We start from the raw sequence: 24,039 nt of genomic DNA, 5'->3' as shown, positions 1-24,039 counted from the left end.
CACACTCGCAGGCAGCAGCAGCAGGATTCAGAAGACGGAAATAAACAGGAAGTTAAACAAAAATGAGAGAATAATAGGGCTGTTTAGTGTCGTACAGTTTGGTCTGTTATTCACTTTGTTCATTAACTAGGGTTGAATAGATGGAAAATGTTCTTTTTCTCAGCTGACGATGCAGCATTATATTCGTTGGTTACATAAATGTGAGGGGTTCTTTGCTGCAAATTGAACATCTTTTGAGTGCCAACTATTTAACACGTCATACACTACACCAGAGATCTTCAACAGGGGGTCCCGGACCCCTAGGGGGTCTGCAGAGTTACTGCAAATGTATTTGATCCCAAACTTTTTTTCATCCAAAAATGTAAATATGTCTAAAAATACACCTTAACATGAATACAACCTATATTAAGCAGATATAAATCTCCCTGTTTGTTTACTATTATGTATATTATTATTTTAAGGGCTTAGCATTGTATACATCATTACAAAGTACTGTTATCCATGCATATAGGCTGCACTACACATTATTACTGGTTTAATAAGGAACACAATTTAATACGATATGGAGTAGGGGCTCCCTCCACTGGGTCTCTACAAGCTAAGGGGCTGAAATGTTGAAGACCTCTGAACTACACCATGAATATTGAACTGGGGCTCCGTATAAAGAAAATATTTAAAGTCAAATTGAAGCGAACAGACATTGGGTAAGGCAAATGCAAATGAAAAAGGGTGTAATGTAACCCTGTGAGCTGCAGCAGAAGAAATGTAGCACAATGTAAAGCCATTGGGGGGCTTGTCAAGGTCGTTACAGCACTCAAGTCACAATAATATGGCAGTATGTATGCAAGCTCTGAACACCCTTTAATGGTAATCCTTTCACATCATCGCCATGGCTGGTAAAACATGTGCGAGCCGGCTTTCTAATGTGTTTTTATGGCTCACACATGAAAGCCTTCTAAATGAGGCACTTTGTGGTTTCCCTACTTACAGTACAGAAGGAATTCACCTGAAGGAAACGGTACAGTTCAGCTCAAAAAGCACCGCGGTTCAGTATTTTGTTATCTTCCCACTTACTGCAGGCAGAGCGAAGAAGGAAATGGCAAAGACGGAGAAACAGGATGCGATGGTCTTTCCGATCCAGGTTTGTGGCACTTTGTCTCCGTATCCGATGGTCGTCACCGTCACCTTTGGAGAAAGAAAAACAAACGGGGGGATTAATAGAAAAAGCTTCATTCAAACAGTTTCATTGTGTAAAAAAACGAACACTGCTGTCAGGGATGCTGCAACACTCGTCGACATTTGGTTAATAGCTGTTGCAAGAGGGGAAAAAAGAAAACTATCCGTAACATTTTTAATTATTTTTAGAGCTTTACACTTGAGGCTTTTTTGAGTTCAACTGTAAGTCACAAAAACAAGGATGTGAAACTTGACTCAAGGGCCTTTTTCACACCTGAAAGTCTAATCCATGGTTCATGTTTGAGATGTATTCGATTTGGTTAATTTTGGTCTCACATTGCAATTATGCGAGGACACTAAGAAAACTTGAGATGACCTACTTACATCCTGTCGTTTTCACCTACGTGAGCTGCATCGCTCCACATTTGACATTGATTGGTTTGCAGACTTTTTCACCAAAGACAATTTATAAAGAATTTGTGTGATTCTTTATAAAAGGTGTCAAACCAAATGTCAGTTAAACTTTTGGTCTCCTCCAGATGTCCTACACTCATTTTACTTTGTTGTTTTTTTATTTTTCCTGTTCTGATGACAGCCTGCCAGAACTTCCTATAATTGGTCTGAAAGTCTGAACCATCCAAAAAAAAAAAACCCATCAAACTGAAAAGTTGCTCAGGGGAGCACAGTGGAGCTTTGAGGTAAATGCTAACTTCAGCATGCTAATATGCTCACAACGACACTGCTAACATGCTGATTTTTAGGAAGAATCATGTTGTTCACCCCCATGTGTTGTGTGCTAGCATGCTAATGTTTGACAATCAGTACTTAACACAACGTACAGGTGAGACTGATCTTGTTTGCTTTGCAGGTGTTGTTATACAAATAAAAATTTTGACCTGATGATGTCACTAAAGGAAAAGTTCCTTTTTTTTGCACCCAGAACTGACAAAAGAGGGGAGAGCTAAGTACAACTGAATGCTAAATAAGAAATGTTTAGGCATCAGGAGGAATTCAAACAACAGAACAATTCTCAGGCCAAACAACATGTCGGGTTCTTAACATTGCAGATTGTGCTTCTGGGAAACGCTGTCCATCAACCCCGACCATCACCAATGCAAACCCAGCTTCATCACTAAATCATTCAAATGTTGTCATTTTACTGGTCAGTATGCTTGACATGTAAATCATTTGTGATTTGACCCACAAACAGCTCTAATGGTTGTGATCAATCAGTGTTTGCTGCAGAATATGAGGTCTATATTTTGTCTCACCCTCCATCCATAACTAATATTTGTACTCATTGAGACTCCCCAATACAGAGTGTGTAAAACTGGACCCAACCCTGATAAAACTTGCAGTGTATAATGCGTAAAAATTGCAAATTCACCTTCATTTCTATGAGAGAAGTGGTTATGCCTTTGGTCTTAGTGTACGTTTTTGGTTTTTTATATATCAGAGTCCCTGAAGTTTCCAGAAAGCAGAGTGGGTGGTGACTTATTGTCTGAAAATAAAATTTCATCCTGCATTCTCGGCACTACTTGTTTTGCTGCGTGTATTAGCGGCCCACTGGATGTGCCCAAGGGTTTTCACACAACTCCTACTGTAACAACAGTAGTACAGATAAGACAGTTTATGTTTGACCTTACTTGCCAAATACCATTTTAAACAAGGCAGTGCAGAATCGTACTGTTGGCGTGACAGGAACGTGAGTAAAACAATATTTAGAAGATAAGTCAATGTATATACAATCAATATACATTATAATGTATAATGTATTAGTACTGTGGAGACTGATCAAGATGTGGTGATGACGAATGTTAAAACTAAGTAATTAAAGAAATATTTATAATGAGAAAATGCATCACCAAAGATAAATGAATTAATGGATAATTAAATGTTTGACAGTTTGACATCTTGGGAAATGTGTTAAATGACACCACTGATACCACTCTCATATCTGTTAGTTAGTCATGAAGCTACTGGTTAGCTTAGCTTAGCATGAAGTCTGGAAACAGCTAGCATGGCTTTGTCGCCAATAAATAGTAAGGCACAATAAACTCCCTAAAAACTATTGTTGCCACTCTTTTTTTTCTTTTTGCTTTCGGAGATAGGCAGGCTAGCTGCTTCCTATTCTTTATGCTATGCTAAGCTAACAGTCTCCTGGCTACAGAGGGTGGAATCAAAGTTCACTTATATAACGTAAACTATTATTTGATGAATGAATGCATTACAAATTCTGCAATAAAAAGAGTCAATTACATCTCCCTTCATATATCACAACTGGACCAGGTCAGCCCATGTAAATATTACAAGTTTGGGATCAAATCATTTTGGGGTCCCCCTGAGGTAACTCTGCGGACCCCCTAGAGTCCCCCTGTTGAAGATCTCAGGTTTAGGCCACAAAAACACTCGGGTTTAGGTAAGACTGGATGGTTGGGGTAATAATAAGTCGGTAAACTTTGGTAAAACCTCAACAACCTAACGTGGATAACAACGAAAATGACTCAACAACACTTTGGGACACAAACACTGGTCTCCCCGATGAAAGTCCTGTGTTTGTGTCATCGATGCACCTACACCCAGAGCGAGTGTCTAATAATAACATGGATGGGTTTATATCGCAGTTACTTGTCTCATACAGATGCTTAATGGTTCCTTGTGAGTCAGTATCAAGAAGGTATTTGGCACCCTGGGAATGCACACACACACACACACACACAGATCCTCACCACTCCCCACCACAGGGCATCGGCGTAATTTCCAAACTCGGTGGAGCCGCTGGCGTCGACTGCATCCTTCTCTGCCAGGTAGACAAAGTACGAGGAGAAGATGAGGCTCAGGAAGCCGATGTACAAGGTAGTGATCAGCTCCTGAAATACACAAATACACAACACATCTCAATCTTAATCAGGAACACTTCAAAGAACACGACATGATAAAGATATGTCTGCATGTGAGTCACTCCCAACGTATCAGTTACACCACTTTACCAGTTAACTGCCCGGAGACCAGTGTGGCTATGTTTGCTATTAATATGACATATGGACGTGAATATTCATGTAAATGTGCTCTGAATTTGATGATTACATTTCTGAGTATTCTGCCGTCGTCGCAGAGCCGGATGATGAACTAAAAGTGGATTCACAATTTTTAAGCTGCAGAAGCTACTTCTCCGTTTGGGTTGAATGATGTTGTACTTAGGAGATAAGGCTGGTATTATTCTGCCTTTTTTTTCTTTTTTCTTTTCTATATAGTCAACAAATCCCATGAAAAGACCAAAAGCAACAATGTATGAGTCCGTTTCACAATACGGTGGCTCTCATCCTCAAAACCCATTTGCTCCTACCGAGGACATAAATCTTTAAAAAAAATGGGTCACAATATAATTTCTTTTCTCTTTTAGACGGCTCATATATTTCCAGCTGGGTGTTGTTCTTTCTTCTGTGACTCAAACAGGAGTAAATAATGCATTAATTACTTTTTACACCAGACACAGATTAACACACATGTTGTGCTAGTTAGTATCTATGTCAGCCGGACGGTAGGGATTTCTTAAAAGCATGTTCATCGTAATGAAGACGCCTGACGGCTTGTTGATGTGTTTTTATATTCTGAACAACAAACGGAGGCACAAAGGAAGAAGTTATATCAGGCTTTGGCAGACAGAATCTTGTTAGCAGATCAGTTCATTGTTGATTTTAGTCTTTTTTCGCGGGATTTGCCGACATGCTGTCCAAACCAAAGCCTGCATGAAAATAATTGCGACACATTTAATAGTCATAGTCACAGTACTCAAAATTCCATGTCAGGATAAAAATATCCTGAGTTTTAGGGCTTATAAAGAAGGTTGATTAAGTGTAACCAAACCTATCATAGGCTTTTTCATCCAAATCTAAATCTAAAAGCTAGGGAAACTAAACCACTTCATTAGCGACATATTTATTATGGTACAAATTATGTGAAAGTGCATCGTTAGTACCAAAAACAAATCTTTAGCATTAGGCTTTATGCAGGAAAAGCTAAGTGCAAACCATTTGAAAGTGAAAGCCTGTTCGCTAATAATCACCGGAGGGGTGTTGATTGAATTTGGATGGGAAGTAAATCAATATAAATGAGTTTGAAACCCAGACAGCTGATCTCTCCCGGTGTATTTAAAACAATTATGAAGCATTCTTATTGCAGATTCAATAAGGTGCTGATTGTGATCTGCTCAGGAGGTTTAATTGGGTTTGGCTCTTATCCTGCTTGACTGTAATTGGACCACTGCTTTGTGAGAGAGCTCTTTAAGGGAACGCTCTCCCTGCACTCACCTACTACCTAATTTAAACTGTGTTTAACCGCTCCGAGTGCCGGAGCGCTCGCTGCAGCGAACCGGCGCTGAATTCCTGATGAGTGAAATTCTTATTTGTGCCTCGGCGCCAAAAAACTGTCACTTCCAGGTTTTTCAGAGCGGAGCGGCAGCGTTTTATTGCAACTCTGGTTACAGATGCCTCCTTTTTTGGAAACAACATCAACCAATCCTTAAATTATATACACAAATAGTACTATGATCTGTTGGCATCGGAGTGTTCATTTCTTCATACGTCTGCACATTTATTTATTTTTTCTCTCGATATGCTTGAGGCATTTCTGGCCTTCAAACCTTTGGCAGTGAATATGAGAGCCTGTAACACCTTCAACTAAACATCACAGCTCGCAGCTTTTAGAAGTGAAAATAATAGCTTTAAATGCATTCGGAGATATCTCGACGACAACCAAGAGGTTTAGCAGACACTTTGCGGCTGACGTGACCCGGCAAAACAAATTCGGGGAAAAGACGTGCTTCCAAAATCTGCCATTAGCGCCCGAATCTGACATTTGAAGAGACGGAAACTCTGTATGGCTCTCTTTACGTAACACCTCTGACGCCTTTAAAGCTCGATCACGACGAATCATGAACCAGCCAATCACAAGGTCAGACTTATTCTGGCCCTCTGCCTCCATTTGTGCTCTTCCAACCCTTCGTTCTTATGGACAAATTATGTTTGTTGCTCCCGGCGACATTTTAGGTGAAAGCACAGTGAGCTACAGATTATTTATACAAACTAGATTATTTTTAGTAGCATGCAAGTTGTTAAAAACAGTATTAAGGATCATTCCATCACTGAGCGTCCTCACCCTAAAATGACTGGTTTGTTTTTAAGTCTTTGTTTTGTGACAATTTTTTATGTTTTTTATGTTGTTTTTAATGTTTTGCTGTTTTGGTTTTATGTTCCGTTATCTGTGTTTTTATGGGTTTTTTATTTACGCCGCCCTGCTCGCAAAAGAGATTAAAAATTTCAATAAATCTGCATAAATAAAGAATAACATAAAAGTCAGATGGGGGGGGGTTCCATCCCAGAGTGTTTGGGGAATGCAGGTGTAGGATCATTCAGAAAACATCATACACATTTGAAATCTGTTTCACCTGGATGATATTACCTCTATAGGCCTCTAAAAACTCATTCAAAATGAGACAATCTGTGATTTAAACCTTCGCTACACTTTTCCTACGCTGCCTTTTCATAGCAGGTCCAATATCACAGAATATTCAGTTAGATTACAGTCAAATGAAAGTAACTATGATTTATTTTAAATGTCTTGAACCGATATGTAGCTTTCAATCAGTCACAGGATGTACCATCTATTTTATTGGACATGGGGATTGCTTGTGGGAGGTTCATTGAAAGGAAGTGGAACATAACAATAGAGGGCTGCAGGAATGAGTCCTAAAATCTGGAAATGAGTCAGCACTTTTGCACTTCAGGTTCCCTCGTCTTGAGGTTTTTTGAATAAGGTGCCTGGAATAAGTTTAAGATAAGAAGCGTAAGATTTTTGATATTTTGTTCTGCGATATAAAATGCCTCACTAATTACCTTTTCGTACATTTTGAAGTGTCTTAAATGTGGCTGCTAGATAAGACTACTAAATGTCATTATGCTAACTAACTTAAATCCTAAAAGTGGTGTTCATTTGTGATTTTGTGGAGGAGACTAGTGCGACGCTAACGTTTGGCCTGTTTACGACCGTCCTCACTCATCAGCAACATGGCCACTTCAAGGAAGCACAGCAGGCGTTTCTGGATGAGCAACATCCCCGACACTCTGCTCACCTTCATCACTGCGTCTTCACACAGACGTGGAAGACACCGACAGAGGACCGCTGGGCATAATCAAAGCCACCTCTGTCTCTCGGCTGTACGATTCTCTAGAGGGGCTGCAGTCGTCTCCAGCAGAAGAGCTCGTGGCTATAATCTTCTGGAGAGTGGCTTTTTTGTTCTGGCACTGCTGAATATTCATTTTGCTGTAATAGGCATTCCCATGTGGAGACTCGAAGCGAAAAATAACACACAACGGGGACAGGCTGTAAACCCCGCCGTCAGGAAGCCTCCAGCGCACCAGTGGCAATCAGAACCCCCTTGATGGCTTTGGACCTCGAAAAATGTGATTCGACTTAAAAGCGGCGGCGGCGTACCTGCCGATGGATGAAGACGACGGAGCCGAGGAGACGCCAGGTTCCTCCCTGCCGGTCCACGTGGAGCATCCGCAGGATCTGCAGGAAGCGAATCCCTCTGGAAGAGATGCCAACATTGTATTCAGACCTGATATATGTAGGCATACAAATACAAATACAGAAGTATGTGGACACCAAAATAAAATGTTCATTAATCTGCTGCTGTAGCAACCCTCACTCTTCTGGGAAAGTGCTCCAGGTAACTGGGAGAGCCATTTCTTTATGGGACCTGGCTTTGTGCAGTGATTGAAATTGGCCAAACTGTTGCCACAATTAGTATAAGAACACTGTAGCGTGGAGACTAAAACAGCTCCCAGACCAGAACATTAAAATTAGCTTTAAATGGTGATTTTAAATCCCTCTGTAAACATCGGTTTAATTTTTACTATTAATCTTAATTCTGTTGCAAATTTCAATAACACACTTTCAGGTAGCTAGCAAACGGTGTGAGATTTTGTTAAGGAATACAGAGCAGCCAAAAGTTAAACAACCCCCATAACCTATTTACTTTTAAGTTCCACTGCAAATGTGTGTATTTATTATTTTAATGTGAGCAAACAAGCATCTGCATTCCAACTAAACTCTATAATTTGTTTTTAAACTGGGATTTACTAATCAGAGATTAGGTTTTAATTGTGAACCAGAGCTCTACTTCATTTGAAATCTGATTAACTCATTTTAAAACTACTAACAGCCAAAGTGTCCACATACTTTTGACCGTTTAGTTTGGTGTCTCTTACCTTACAGCAGACGTGGCAAAGACCTGGCCCTTGGATCCCACCGACAGCACGACTATCGAGGCAACAACTACAATCAGATCTGCATCGACAGAGAACTTTGAGTATGAATACGGCACAAACATGCAGATGTTCACCATACAGAGGTTTCAGCATAACAAGAGCCGGCGTCGTCCTACGCATGAGGTTCGGATAAAGTAAAAGAGGAATGGGGACGGAAAGTGCTCTATTAAGAAATTATCATTACAAAATTATTCTATAAATCAGATGAGGTGAGAAGGGTTAGAAATACTATGAATGCTAATATTCATTGCTCCATATTCTAAAAAAAAAAAAAAAAAATCACCTGGAGGCTCCAATTTTAAGAATAAAAGCTGAAAATATGGCAGTGACAGTTTTAATTTCATGCTGAATTTGACTGCGGCACCTCATTTTTGGGACGAAGCTCAGGATGTATTACAGACATTGTTTAAATATGGTGTGTGGGTGAGGAGCGACACGTCTCTTTGTGTAGTCATCTGTGTGTTTGTGTGTGTGTGTGTATGGGGGTTGTGTTCCCTACCTATAATAGATATTGGCTTCCTGGCAAAGCGCAGTCGGCCACAGATGCCGACATATTTACTGCGGCAGCCGGCTGACCAGAGGCGGACAAAATATTCCACACCAAAGAACACCACAAGGACGATCTCCTGTCAGAGACATGAGGGGAAAAGAGAGCAGACAAATGAGGCAGAAGGACATAATGTGTGTGTGTGTGTGTGTGTGTGTGTGTGTGTGTGTGTGTGTGTGTGTGTGTGTGTGTGTGTGTGTGTGTGTGTGTGTGTGTGTGTGTGTGTGTGTGTGTATGTTGCAGGTTATTCGGTGCAACACCTAAGCAGCTGCTCAGACTTCAGAAAAGCTGCACAACAGATAATGTTCTCTCAACTTCCTTTTTTTTCCTTTCTTTGTTAAGTGACACAGCAATTCATTAAGGATTATTGAATGTTAATTAGCACCCACCATTTGTCACTATTTAATCTGTTTAACCATCGCTTCATCGTTTCATTAGAGCTGCTACGTGTTCCTCAGACCTGATAGACAGAGAACGTGAATTTGTTTATATGTATCTATATTTGTTCATTCCAATGCATGTGCTTAAAGGAATAGTTTAACTTTTTGGGAAAACTTTATCAAAATCATCATAAACATCAGCTATATGGATAATGTATCGTGATATGAGGTAAGATATCATCTTAGATTTATTTTCCGAACTTAAAATATTGTTTGAGCTGTTATATAATTTGCCTTTTACACTTCATCATTAAAACTACATTTTTGATGATTATATGAAAAAATCTCAATACGTAAAGATTTTTTGAGGAATTTTGAGATTAGCTAACTCACCAATATTGTTAAAAAATTAACATTGAGGTATTTGATAAATAATATTTTATTTTCACTATATATCGAGCCATATGTACATATCATTCTAGCAAAACGATGTAGCTAGCTAACAAATGATGTAATTAGCCAGCTAGCAAACAATGCAATGTTTTGTTAAGGAATGCAGAACAGCCAAAACATAAACACTTGTTGAATCATTTGGTTAGCTTAGCTTAGCTTAGCTCTGTCCAAAGATATAGCAACACCCACGTAGCAGCAGCTACAAATCCCTTTTTTGGCGAACACGGTTGCTTCCTGGAGTATCTGCTAGTTGCCAAGTCCACAGTGACTCCAGGAAATAGCCACACACAAGATCATCATGAACCCAGAAGGACAGGGCCATGCTAGCGATTCCCCCCCTGTTTACAGACTTTGTGCTAAGCTAAGCTAACCAGCTGCATGGTGGGTTTACTTCCTCATGTTCTCCTCGTTCTTACGCTAATTATTTTTTTAATTCACAAGACATTAACGGAAACAAGCCACAACAGCGTGTGTCCAATGCTAAACACGAAGCTCAGACAATTAAAGCTTCTCAATTAAAGCGGCTTCGTTTGAATTCCTCCAGTGCCCCTCGAGGACAATGGATTTAAAAAAAAATCAATTACAGCACACAATTACACCAACACATGGAAATTAATGAACTGGTGTGAATGAGAATGAAATTACCTCCGCACGTCTCTTAATCAGTGACAAGGATTTTGGAAATGAAGCTGTTGAAAGTGAATCAATGCCCTTTCATTGATTTTTAATGGTGACAAGATCTTTTTTTTTTTTGCGGTGAATGACGGGAGAAACTAACTGGTTGGGATTCAGGCGGGAGATGAGTTTCGTGTACAACAGGAGACCTTTTCACCTCGGAAATGATCGGAGGTGTTTTTCTACATCAGAGCCAAAGATTAAAAACAGCAGAGAATTTAAAACAGGGTGCATTTTAAAATAAAAATTGGATTACTAAAATGTTAAAAAAAACCTGTTCTTGGAAGCGAATGTATTTTTTAATTTATTCACAGAGGATTTCTACTTCAAGGTTGAAAATGCAAATGGTATATCCAAAAAGCTGTACATTAGAAAACATGAAGGGTGCTGAAAGAGGCGTAGAGGAGAATCATAACTGTTTTTATTTTTGCAGGATCCTTCATTCTGACCTTGGAAACAGCAGTGGTTCATTCCACAGCTTTCCACTGTATTAGACAGATTCTCTCAGTTGTCATAAAACTGTAGACGTTGGCTGCAAATTTGAGCTTGACATGTCGTATTTTACTTTGAAGAGAGAACTCTGTGTGGTAAAAACTCCTGAACAATCGAGAAGCCAAGCTCAACAAAGCAGATCATTCTTCATGTAGGAGCCCACTGTATATAAATATATGAGATCGGTACTTGTTATCAGGTCTGATCACATGGTACATCTTAATTACTGCAGGACAAAATATTTCAGGAATCAGTAGGCTATGTAAAATATGTTTTTTATGACATTATAATAATTTTTTTGTCAGATAAAAAATTGGGAATCATTTTTTTCTAAAATTTGGTCTTTTTGAGGGGGGGACTAGTTTCCCCAACTTTAAATGTTATTATTATTATTACTACAGTAAAGCTCTATTCCATCGAGGCTGTTTGTTTATTGATAGTACATCATCATAAATTATTATTAAGTTAAGAAAAAAAGACCAATACTCATTCTCCATCCATCTGTACCTAAGTCCTTTACATTCCACATCCCCCACCCCTCAGATCCTTCCTCACAGTAAAACCTCACCCTCCTCATCAAGTCATCCCGTCATCCCTCCCGTCCCAAATCCTCATTCCCTCTTTCCCGTAAAACAATTTTCATTCACACAGCAGAGTCACTGGATGGGTCTTTGTCAGTGAAAGCAAATTAAAGCATGTTGTATTTGCCAGGATTTGTTTTCAGGATTCAATAAAATGTAGCAAAGACATTTTTTTGGGATCCAAAAAAAAAACAAAAAACGAACAAACAAACAAACGAGACCTTTTGGGAATGTGGATCTTTTGGGCAAACTGCCAAGCATCTGGCCAAACACAGCACTGCTACAAACAGTGAGCTACGGAGTAAAGAACAGAGTGGTCTCTGTTAACCTTGGGTGTGCAGGAAGAAAGAAACGAGACAAAGAAGAGTCTTCCGTGGTGGGGGAGGAGAGAACGAATGAGTGGCAGGGTCACAGAAAATCTCTGAAACTTGAAAGAACAAAACGTACAAAAATGATCCCTTTGGGGACGGAGGATGGGAAAAGATGAACGTTGGAGATTTTTAGGTTTAGTAGCATGGCAAATATTAATTAGTCATTATCTGCGTTGAAGAGAAGACTAAGACGATTAAATATCTCCTGGGTGAACTTACATTTTGCCCTTAAATTCATGATCTTGCGGTATTTACATTAATGTCACGCTTTTCTAATACAAGCGAATAATTCCAGGTCTGATTCGTAACACAGGAGATCAAATCCTTTCTAATCAAATGATGAACCTGTAGGATTTGAGACTTTTGATGTGCCGGCCCGTGATATGCTGAAACCACTTCATCACATTATCCTCAGGCCAAGGTGAACTCCTCCAACAAAATCAAGTCCTTTTTTATCCTTTCTTGGGGTTTTTCTTTTGTCTGAGCTTGAGTGACTCTCCCATGACACCAACAGTTCCTGTGCTCAGCAGCTGGTGTCTCAGGGTTTAGTTTTCTCATTCACTATTGACTTTAGAGGAGGAGCCTTTGCCCTCTTAAGCCGGTGGGACGCCCTGAAATTGTTTGCAGGAACCAAAAAAACTATGTAGTTCAACCTAAAGTCTCCTTAAATTGTTTTTTATTCCGTTCGGTCAATCATCTCACGAAATTGCTTTTTCAGACAACCGAAACTGAAGTTTGATGTTGTGGTCTTAGCAAGATCTTCACAATGATAGTGTTGATGGTGGCAGCAACACCTTTTTTAAAAGGCATATATAAGTGTAATTCATTTAACATCACCACTGTTTACTCTCTTGTGCTTCATGAAAACAAGGTTACCTAACACGATGTGTTATTTCAAAGATCTTTCTAACGACTCAGTGCCTTTTTTAAATGGTATTGTTTTATGATCATTGTTCTAATTTTTGATCTATTTAAATGAGAGTTAACGTGGCAAACAGTAACAGAACGATCAGAAGATCAGAATCAGGCCTATTTGCGGATGCCAGCCGACGAACAAACAGACTAAAACAGAAGCGCTGAGCAGATGGTGAAAGTCAAAGGGAAGATCAGGACGTGAAACCACAGAAGGTAAAAAGACAGCAGGCTGTATCCAATGTTAACTTTAATGAGAAAACATTCAGATTAGATAGAGATGGAAGGTTTTCCTCAAAGTCAAGGATGCTTCCCTGATAGGACGGGTCCTCCTTCCTTTTGCTCCATAGCACACTATGGAGCAATCTATTTAGATGAATTCAGGGAATTAAAATGTACAATACAATCAAGGAAAATTGATTTTGCATCCCTCAAAAGAATATACACATATTCAAAACATGTAAGCCTGTTCATAAAATCAGGGTTTAATCAGTTTTACAATAATTGTAATTCATAAACGCACAAAACATAAAACTAATATCCTCTCCACAAAGCCACCAGCCTAGCTCTGAAAAACTTCACCACACCAATTATACTGAACAAACTCGACCTAAAGAAAATAGTCTAGTTTTTCCACTTCCAAAAATCACCAACTTCGGCACCCGAGTGCTTTTTGAAAAAATGTTTCTAAGACAAAAATATTTTGACAATATATCAACTGCATGATAGACTATCATCAATGCTTTTCCTGTACTATTGGGCTACTGTCTATTGGTCTGACATTGTTTTATCACTGTGAGCACCAGAGGATGCTGCCTCATACTCAGTATGGATGAGCAGCACTCAGTCTGACAGCTGTGACGTTGGAGGGAGGAGGCCGATCCATCACACAGCGGTGATACAAGCACACAACTCAGGCTGATCTGCTCCCACTAACGGGCTCTTCTTTGTTAGGATACTGTTCTGGCTGACGTATAAAAGCTCAGGACAGACAGACACGGACAAAACAAGCCTCTACTCCATTTTCTACAGTGATGTCACCAATGGTTTTCTGAAAAGTTCAGAGATTTTCTTTGCTTGAAGCGATCGGAGTCGTTGCTTTTCCTCAAGGCTTTTTCTTTTTAGTGCACATTATGTTCATCACAATGGATGACGATTTTAATCTTAAATGAAATGGGTGCAACAAGAAGAGAGGAACTCAAACTGGTATCGATCCTACGATGCTAGAATCGATCTTCAAAAAAGTTGTATCGATACGCCCAACCCCTAGTACGAAAACATGCCGATGAAATGTGGATTCTCTTGCTGTTGGATGAGGAAAAGCGAAAAAAGCCCATGCAATGCAGAGGTTTTGGATTCATCATGACATACTGAAGAAATTCATTGCAATAAAAAAAACGCTTATATCAACTGTTTGTCTGCATTTGCCACTGTCCATTACCAACAAATTTACTGGCATCAAAACAGGAAGGAAGTACTTAAGTAGCCTCACCTCTTGCCCGATGTGATTGGCTGCCTGGGCCAAGCATGACATCACCAGCGGTGTGACTTTTACTCTCAAATGCTGCAAAAAACAGACGCGTTTTGCGGATGACCCTTTTTGCGGATGATGCATTTCTAGCAACACAGTGTTCCTGAAACCTACAAGACTTGAAAAACAGTAATGTTCATGCTGAAATTCAGCTGTCCAAGGATCCCTCCTGAGAAACACCCTTGGTATCTCACAATCCCAATCAAACCGCCAGTACAGTATCTGTCAGACATGTTGTTCATTGATCACCGAACAGCATCATTCGAGATATGCCCTGGGGTTTTCTTGTAAACAAGCCCAGCGTTTGTTTGCATTCAAGATGTCTTGCCCTGGCACATTCTGGATGTCCTTGAGGTGCAAGAAATGCATGGGATGCATGCTACCTCATGAAATATCCATAGAGCTGATTGTTTGATTTGTTTGAATGTTTTGAACGCTGCATTATTAAAAAGGGTCTGACTGTCTTCATATTCTAGGCACACTTCTACCACGGACTCTAGGAAGAGATACTGTGTGTTCCCATCACTTTCATTTGGTACAGATATGATGGGATCAGTCGTGTTACGCCCCACAACATGAGGCCATTTAACATGCAAGAACACACGTTGTTTTGTCCATCTAAGTGCTCCACTTATCCATATAATCTCTATGGGAGTATTACACAAGTCTCAGTGCTGGTACTTAAGCAATCTTTCTCTTTTTTTCCCTCAAAACTCTCCATAGCGGTTGCTAGGATCACAGAGAGATTTCAGTCTTTCACAGTTTGATTGCTTCACACTATGTGATTTGAGAATTCACATGGCAGACTTATTCTAAAATATCTTTCTGATCTTTTAGGGCAAAAGAGACTTGAAGATGTCCACAAAAAAAAAAGAAATAGCTATCATATCATGTCTCCCTCCATCTAATGTTCTAACCGTGGTCTGCTGGAGTATAAACTGTCCCCACTGCAGAGATGCTGCATGGATCTGCAGACTGCAACTGCAGTTGTGAGAGAGCAGCATACAAATACATTTCTTGAATTAAGTTAACTTTGTGTCCTGTTGGTGACCAGGCCCCATTAATAATCACTACGTCGCCAAACTTTCAGCACCACAAAAACAATCTCTGGTCTGATCAGGCCTTTAAAGTCTCTAGTTTCTAGGCTGTATGAAAGACTTAGACCGTGACATCAGCCATTTGGTTTGAGAAGTCGGAGCTAACTGCTTACTAAGAAATGTTTTGAGGTTTTGCTCTCCACACTATTTTTCCTGCAGTGAACCAAAGATTGACTACAGGGACTACAAATGAAAACCACTCACTGATTCTGTGGAATTTTATAGAGATTCTATTGAAGAAGACTGGAAACTAGTAAACTCATGTTTACAATGTTTACTGAGGTAATCACCCAACTGAGAAATAAGGTTATTATGTCATAGACTTCTATAACAATTTGACTTCTTTTTTGCAACCTGAGGAGTCGCCCCCTGATGGCCAGTAAAAATAATGCAAGTTTAAGGCATTTCAGGCTTCTATGATGGTCAAATTAGTATTATCACCGTTAAAGGTAGATCCAATCAGTCAAAGTGACAAATTAGAGACAAACATGTGTTTAATGGGTAATCCCAGGTTTTAAATGAAACCAAATCCAACACTCACCACCCAGAAGAGTGTTGTGTGGGCCAGGGCCTGGTACTGGTCGATGGTGGACAGAACGCTGAGGATGAGACAGGCCAGAACTATGAGAAACCTGCAGGAAATAAAGCAGAACATACGTTACAACATCAGATTTCCTTTAGAAAACCTCTCATTTTACTATACCGTGAAACGTGAAGGTTATGGTTCTCCTGTGCCTCCCTTCTTTTCAGCAGTTCCAGCAAGGGACCAGCAGAACACCAATGACGAGCATTAACAATATATAGAAATAACCAATCCTTGCTGATAGTGCTTAGGTCATATGGAGGCATCTGTATATTACATTTCATAAACACTTGGTTCCTTGTGGTTACTTTACTGGCATAATTGTAAGTTTTATGTCAGTGATCATTCTCATTTTCTTTGAATGTATTCTTATGCAACTGGATAATGATGTCCAACCGGCTCTCTTTTTTTACTTAAAATCTCAATTTTCCTCAAATCAAAGCTTTACATAACTTGTCGTCAGCCGAGGCGTGCAAACACGAATCTGCTCGGTTCACTTTCCACCGCATTCATGTCAACACTTCACGCTTTGATTCAAACAGCGAAACTTCAGTCAACGTCGGTGTCTGATTTCAAGTCTCGGAGCTTCTAAACAACATCTCCGGAAAAAAGGAAAAAAAAAAAGTTTCAAGACAGCATAAGATTAGTTTATATTTCTGTCATGAAAAATATCTGACTGAATTTAAGCAAACATTCAAGGACAGCTCTCTGGAGGAAATGCTGTGAACCTTTTGAACTCCGCCATACAAATGCAACGCGCATGTTAAACTTGTCAAATAATGAGCACACACACACACACGCACACACACACACACACACACACACACACACACACACACACACACACACACACACACACACACACAGGGTATCAACAAACACTAAATTGCTCCTTAACATTCTCCTTATTCCCCTCAAGGTCACAAGTGTTTCGACTGCAGCAGCAAGAAGACTTCTGTAACTCCTCGACCTACTTAACACAGAGATATTATCTTTCTCTGAGATCATACTTCAAGCTGCTGTCACACTTTACCAAAAAAATATAAAATAAATAATAACACTCTCTTATGTGGTCTTGAGTTTTTGACTCTGAAACCTCTTCAACAACATCTACAAGGCCTTATTTTTTTAAGTGCAGCTTTTATTAGAATGACTAACATAGAGTGCCTTGTAACGCCGAATAAATGACAGTCTTTTCAACGCTGTTCATAAAAGTCAGAGAGAGGTCGTCCGTTTAATTTGATGGTACTGGAGGACGCGTTTCAGCCGACAGCTCCAGGAACGGCTCCTGGTTTAATTCTGTCTCTGTAGTATTGTCTCCCGCTATCGGAGTTGAAGCCGGGGTTGTGTTTCAGCCCCCGTTTCATTATGTTTGTCTGTAAGCACGATATCTTAGAAAATTAATAATGAATGTTAGACTTTGTGAAAACGTTTGGCATTGAGGCAAGGACGAACTGATTAACTTTTCATTTCCGTTGGCAGGAGACGTGGCGTCGGGAAATCTTCTGAATGGACTCACATGACGCCGTCTGAATGCGTTTGGCCAGTCAGCCGACAGGATGGACTTCTTTGATTGGCCCAATCAAGAAAAGAAAAAAAAAATAGTGTGGAGCCACTGGACAGTTGACTGTGTAGATGTAACCTTACTGCCAGAGTCAGAAGCTTACACAAGTCGATTGATAATAATAATATCCGACTTCTATAATAAGTGATGTGGCATTTTTGTGTTTGTGTGTGTGGGTGTGTGTATACCCACTCGGGAATGGTTGATGGGCATATGAGAACTCATAAAACTGTGCAGAATAAAACTCGAAGATCTCAAAACAACATGGAGTGGTGGATTTTATTTGATCTTTATATGAGGTAAAGATCAAATAAATGTGCGGACTTGGAAACTGTCTGGAAAGCTTGAATTTCGCAATATTTTTGGTAAATTGTAATTAAATTGGAGGCAGTATAACGGTACAGGAAATGGAAAAAAGAGAGACCAAGGAAAATGTTACAGTGGCAAGTGCTGCTCTACCAGTTCATATGACATCATGCAAATAGTTTTCAGTGCGTTCTCCTACAAATTTCCAGCAACTTCTGTCAATTTCCACTCAATACATGCATATAGTCTTTTCAAAATAAACCTCCATCTTCACAGGAAACAACTAGGAAAACATTATGGTTTGGATTTTATTGGACCCGCCCATCCAACATGATCTCCTATATAATTACAATGCATTAAATTCCCATAGGTATAGCAACAAGCAGCCTGTACTGGATATAATATGGACCTGGCATGTCTTGAAAACGCTGCACAGCGTTGGTGAAAGCATTTTCTCTATACTGTCATCTAGATATTGTTGCAAACCATTGTTCAGAAAAAACAGCCTGAAAGAATCACTGTCTTGTTTCTACATGAGCACACTTGATGGAAACTGCGCGCAGAGGGAGTTATACTTTCCAGTCAGAGTTTGCACCATGGAGGCTCTTATCACTGCGTGCTACAGCCTGGGTTTATTGAAGACCGGCCAGGAATCCAAATACCCCCTTTTAAACCATCGCATACACACACACACACGCGGGCTTGAGCGTGCACGCCACACGTCAACACAGATAAAAGCCATGGGAGAGACCTGCTCAGGGAAGATGGACTCGTGTGTAACGCGGCTAACAAAGCGTCTGCTTCTGTCTGAAAGAACAGCAGAAGTAGACAATACAACGACCTGTGTAAATGGCAGAAGTAATGACGCGGTGCAGTTCATGCAACCTTATGTTCAGCATGTGACGGAGGCAGTCGAAAAGAGGATCAACAGAGAAACGAGTCAACATGAACAACTCCGGCGCACTAATGGCCGTAATTTGTCAGCGAAAAAGCTCTGCTTAAATTATTTCAGAGCATTTGAAATGCATGCCAGTAAACATACACACTTGGTATGCTGAACACACACTTGTGCTTCGATTTGAATCCATCTGAGACGATCCGACTTGTCGGCCCCTCTCTACTAACTGCACCATGGTTCTGCCCTTTTTTTTTTTACCTCCGGTGACCTCGGTGGAGCAACCGACAAAATAATACACTGGCACCGCTGAACTCTTAACAAAAGCTCAAAGCACCGCTGGCATCTATTATTGACGGACAGATTCACTTGCAGTCCATTGTGCGGTGGGTGTAGAGACAAGGCAGGGGACAGTGTAAGGGATAGTATGAGAGGAAGTTTGAGGGACAGTATGAGGGAGAGTATGAGGGGCAGTTTGAGGGACAGTATGAGGGACAGTATAAGGGACAGCAGAAAGGGACAGTATTAGGGGCAGTATGAGGGGCAGTGTGAGGGACAGTATGAGGGACAGTATAAGGGACAGTGTGAGGGACTGTATGATGGACTGTATGAGGGACAGTATGATGGACAGTATAAGGGACAGTGTGAGGGACAGTATGATGGACAGTATAAGGGACAATGTGATGGACTGTATGAGGGACAGTATGATGGACAGTATAAGGGACAGTGTGAGGGACAGTGTGATGGACAGTATAAGGGACAGTGTGAGGGACAGTATGAGGGGTAATGTGAGGAATAGTATGAGGGGGGGTCAACGGCTGTTACCATCAAATATCCGGTTCGGAACAGTTTGCATCACTGTGCATCGGAGCGATAAAAGACAAAATCAACCGAAAGAAGTGCAACGCCAAGCAGAGGTCTGGATGAATACGCCGTGATAAAAGATCAAATCAAATGTATTACAGTGAGGTTTTTTTTGGCTAGTATTGGGTAAACAGCTGAGTGATGTGACCTTGTCTATGTTCTCCATTAAGAATCTGAGCTCCTGTAAAAGCAAGATGAAGATAACGGAAGCCTCTCCCCCACACACACAGTTATTAAGATATAGGCTCAAGCTCAAGCTCAAGAACACACCGCTCTTCACCGGGTTTGTTGAATCATTAACAATTTAAAATTGATGCAGTTTGACGGATACATCTGGTTCAGTTTAATGGAGCCGAGTTTGGAAAAACACCTTCTGATTTTCGGGTTTCTCCTTCTCAACTCTCCCCAGTCGACACGTCTATAACCAGCATGTGGGACGAAACCAAAATACTGCATTTACTGTAGCAGACACACAGCGGGAGAGTGCCATATACTTTATTAATTGCATAAAGCTAAAAATGTACCGTGTGCATTTTTCAGTGATATGCAAGCATTGCTTTGCTTTAACATAACATAACGGAGTCCCTGCGAGCATATGGCCTCGCCATACACGCACACACACACACACACACACACACACACACACACACACACACACACACACACACACACACGCACACACACACTCACGCTCACGCTCACACATATATAATCTGACATACATATGCAAACACACAAGTGTACCTCTGATAAGGACTCGGGTCCCTCTGACGTCGGAATTCTGGGTCAGTGATAAGGCCATGCTTGTTCCTGACTGCTTTTCTCCCACTCAAACATTTGCAAAACAAGGAACCCAACTGACCCCAAAAACCCTGCTGGATGGTTGGACATCCCATTAACCTGCTTTCACAACACAGCCCTGCTTGTGTTACAGACCTGAGAGGGTTGTCTAAATGTGGATTTCCTCCTTGAACCCAATGAAATGCAACTAAACTACAACTCTGAGTGCACTGTCAGAAACACAGATTAGCTACTGCGAGGGATTTTAATTTTGGGTGGATTTTGGCGGTCCCTGTGGATAATCGTGGTAGTGTTTTTGAGCACCAAATTCCCTTTAGAAAACCTTTTAGTTTAGTGCAACGGGGTCTGACATTCCTGCACTAAAGACGAGCATTAAAGCCTCGGTTAGACTTTACATGATCTGACGTGGAATCGTGATGTGGAAACTGATTTTCTATACTCTGTGCAGGTTTCTCTCTGCGACAAACCGACATTATCAAAGCTCCTCAGAGTTCTCAGTTTTCTCCATCCGTCTGCATCCTCGCAGATATAAAATGTTGCATGTACAAGGACAGGTGAAAACCTTCCGCGCTGGAGTACAAAGGGCCTGCTGATGGTATGACGTAACTTTGGCCATGCGGACACGTAAGGATAGCATAAATGCTAGAAAAAAGAAGCCAATCTTCTTGCCACTGGTCTCGCTTTCTTATTTTGGTCAAATAGATGCACCATTAAATATATATACTTATTTACATTTAAGGCATTAGCCAAAGTACATTTGTCGGAAGGAAGTGCAACAGTATATCGCTATCAGTACAGTAAACACCATTGTTATACTATTAGACTGTTTCATAACAAGGTAAAAGCCCCTGTCATAACTTTAAATATAGTGTGGGTTTCTAAAGGTGTTTTTTTTAAGCCTGGATCTCCCGTTCACATCACAACAACAGACAAAATTCAAGGATTTGCTCCCTTATTTGGTGCAGTCTATCTGGACCTGAACTCAGACGACCCTCTGATGTGTACATTCCTGCCAATAGAAAACACTGTTAGAAACATAGAAGACCATTCATCCCATCGGCATGTTGTCCTATAATTTTGTAATATCACACTACAAAGTGCACCATCGCTCTCAGACTATATATGGTTTGCGATCAACCTGCTCAATATTTATGACCGGCGGGGGGAACTGTCCCATCACATCCGCTTCACGGGACGCTAATGAAACAGAATTGATCTCGCTGGCTTAGACCTCACAAACTAGTCTAGCAATGTAATATTTGAACTGTCCAGGATTAAACAAAGATTTATTTCTTTTCTTCCTGCATCATAGCCGCCACCAGCTCCCCCTATGATTGTGCATTGTTGCGTTTATTCCTGGGAATGTTCTAATGTGTCTGAGCTGCGCCCTGCGTTTGGCTCACGCTCCCTTTGAGTCACCGAGATTCTAACCCGCTCCGACAGGCTGAGTTCCCCTGCGTCCCCCCTCCGACACCGCAGGGTCACAGGGTGGCAGCGTCAGGCAGGGCCGCTGCCTCCTCCACGGACACACACACACTCACGCTGCCAAGTTTAGCTGCCTGCTATCAGTGCCAGCAAGTGGGGACAGACATCACACACGAGGGGTGAGCTGGAAGATCATATCCCACATTCCTAAAACCTCCAGTCTGGATCTACTGAACAGTTTTAAACCCCTAGAACAAAAACAGTGAAACGTATCCTTTAGCATTACATCACTCATGTATAAAGAGGTGCTTATCATGAGTAACATTTGTCAAAAAGAAAAAAGAAATGGAGCCATTTCCATGCTACCTGACAAAGCTGTCACATCAATTGTGGCTGACAATAATGTGACATCCTCGTGATATTGTGAGCTTTCGCAGATACGATTCCATCCCCACGCTGGATTACTCCCAAGATTTATGTTCGTTACTAGCTCTATTATTCATATTTCATTCTCATTAAATCAGGTAGTCTCACATGCCGTGTCACACTGTCAGCGAGGAAGAAATAAACACTCAAACCTCCCGTCAGGTTGCAAAGACTCACTGAATGCAAAAACCTGAATCCCCTCTGTGTCGTTGTATGCTAACCGCTCTGGAAAATTAAATGTTCAATGGTGCTGAGGAAAATAGTCTCCCAAATGAAAGATCCTCATAATATCTCTTTAGTACTCCTACGAGAACTACTTTTTCTGGGTTTCTCTTGTCTGTGATGAATTATACAGATTTTTTTTTAATCTGCTATGGCTAGACATTACATATCCTTATAATATTCCAAGTGGGACCTCCAGTTTTGCTGTGGTATCTGGTACTGCATCTTTTCTCAAATTCACAGGATTAACAGTTCTTTGTAAGCGAGGGCTTCCAAGGCTCTACATGCGCAATTAACTCCCTGTTTAATTAGGATTTTAGAGTTGCAATTATACCCTTGAATACCCCAAGGATGCGGATGATTATGGAAATAAATAAATAAATAAAAAATAAAAAAAACACTCACACTGTGAAGTGATACACGAAGCATTTCCAGCCAGACGGCCTTTCCAGAAAGTTATACACGCGTCCTTGGATGAAGGCGCGGGTGAGGACTGGCCGGACCCCGGTGCTGTACACCGACATCCGCACCGACATCCGGGGATGAGATAAGTACGGGTGGAGGTGAACAGCTGGCACGGTGTTGCCGTCCTCCGGCATGTCTCTTTCACAAAACGCGTCGTTGCCCACAGGTGTCCCCGGTTCAGGCGCGCAAAACGTGGTTTCCGACAGCTCCAAGTCCGGTGGTCTCCCCCCGCGCGCCAGGCCAGAGGACCTCCGTGTCTTGTCTTGACAGGGGCCAGAATTAGACATGGTGGCTTCCCGTTACTCTCCTGCACGCTGGGGTAACTTTTCTCCCCCTCACCACACTGTCAATGTCTCGGCTAACTCACACGGGCAAAATGTTCGCCCATGTGCGCGTCCACCCTTGTGTTGTGCGCCCGATCTCACCAGGGCGCATAAAGCTGTAACATAAACGGAGTTATTAATGCTCTAGATCACCAGCGCGGCGTTTCTTTAATTTAACTTTACTGCTCTCTTGGCTGTTGAAGTTATGGCGAGTCTCAACCCCCTGAATGAACATCCCCCTACCTCTCTCAGAGCACTTATCAGCCCGGAGAGCTGCGGGCGCCAGGCGCTGCGCAATGAATGGCCAGCTGTTCAGACATAGTTTTATTGTTTCTGCCAAAACTGCTCAAAAGCAATCGGTAGCTGGTGATCCCAAGCCTCTGTATAGAAAAACACACCACACCATTAACCCCCCACCACCAATAACTACTTTTCACACAAAATGCAAATTCATAACATTTATTTTGCAAAACCCAAATGATTGATATTCTACTTGTCAAATAGATTTTATGATGTTTAATGTAAAATAGTGTCACTCCCAAGCACGTGTGTGAATGTTTGGGATGCACAATAGCAAATGAGCAGTAAACACAGCACTTATACCTCAAGGTTACGGGGA

At 41.0% G+C, this 24,039-nt stretch overlaps 1 protein-coding gene across 2 annotated transcripts in view; it reads right to left on the bottom strand.

Moving 5' to 3' along the window:
* Nucleotides 1-23,384, bottom strand: part of kcnq1.1 (potassium voltage-gated channel, KQT-like subfamily, member 1.1) — a gene marked incomplete at its 5' end in the record, with an annotated part of 38,027 nt that extends 14,643 nt beyond the window's left edge. For both annotated transcript variants that reach the window (XM_084016529.1, XM_084016530.1), the window contains 7 exons: nucleotides 1,075-1,185; nucleotides 3,906-4,046; nucleotides 7,669-7,765; nucleotides 8,448-8,526; nucleotides 9,007-9,133; nucleotides 16,088-16,178; nucleotides 23,038-23,384. In XM_084016529.1, coding sequence (XP_083872655.1) covers nucleotides 1,075-1,185; nucleotides 3,906-4,046; nucleotides 7,669-7,765; nucleotides 8,448-8,526; nucleotides 9,007-9,133; nucleotides 16,088-16,178; nucleotides 23,038-23,384 — 993 coding nt within the window. The remainder of the gene's footprint in view (nucleotides 1-1,074; nucleotides 1,186-3,905; nucleotides 4,047-7,668; nucleotides 7,766-8,447; nucleotides 8,527-9,006; nucleotides 9,134-16,087; nucleotides 16,179-23,037) is intronic.
* Nucleotides 23,385-24,039: the final 655 nt, after the last annotated feature.

The sequence above is a fragment of the Eutrigla gurnardus genome (assembly GCF_963514095.1).
Source record: "Eutrigla gurnardus genome assembly, chromosome: 1".
NCBI classification, from domain to species: Eukaryota; Metazoa; Chordata; class Actinopteri; order Perciformes; family Triglidae; genus Eutrigla; species Eutrigla gurnardus.
This window is presented reverse-complemented; position numbering and strand designations above follow the sequence as displayed.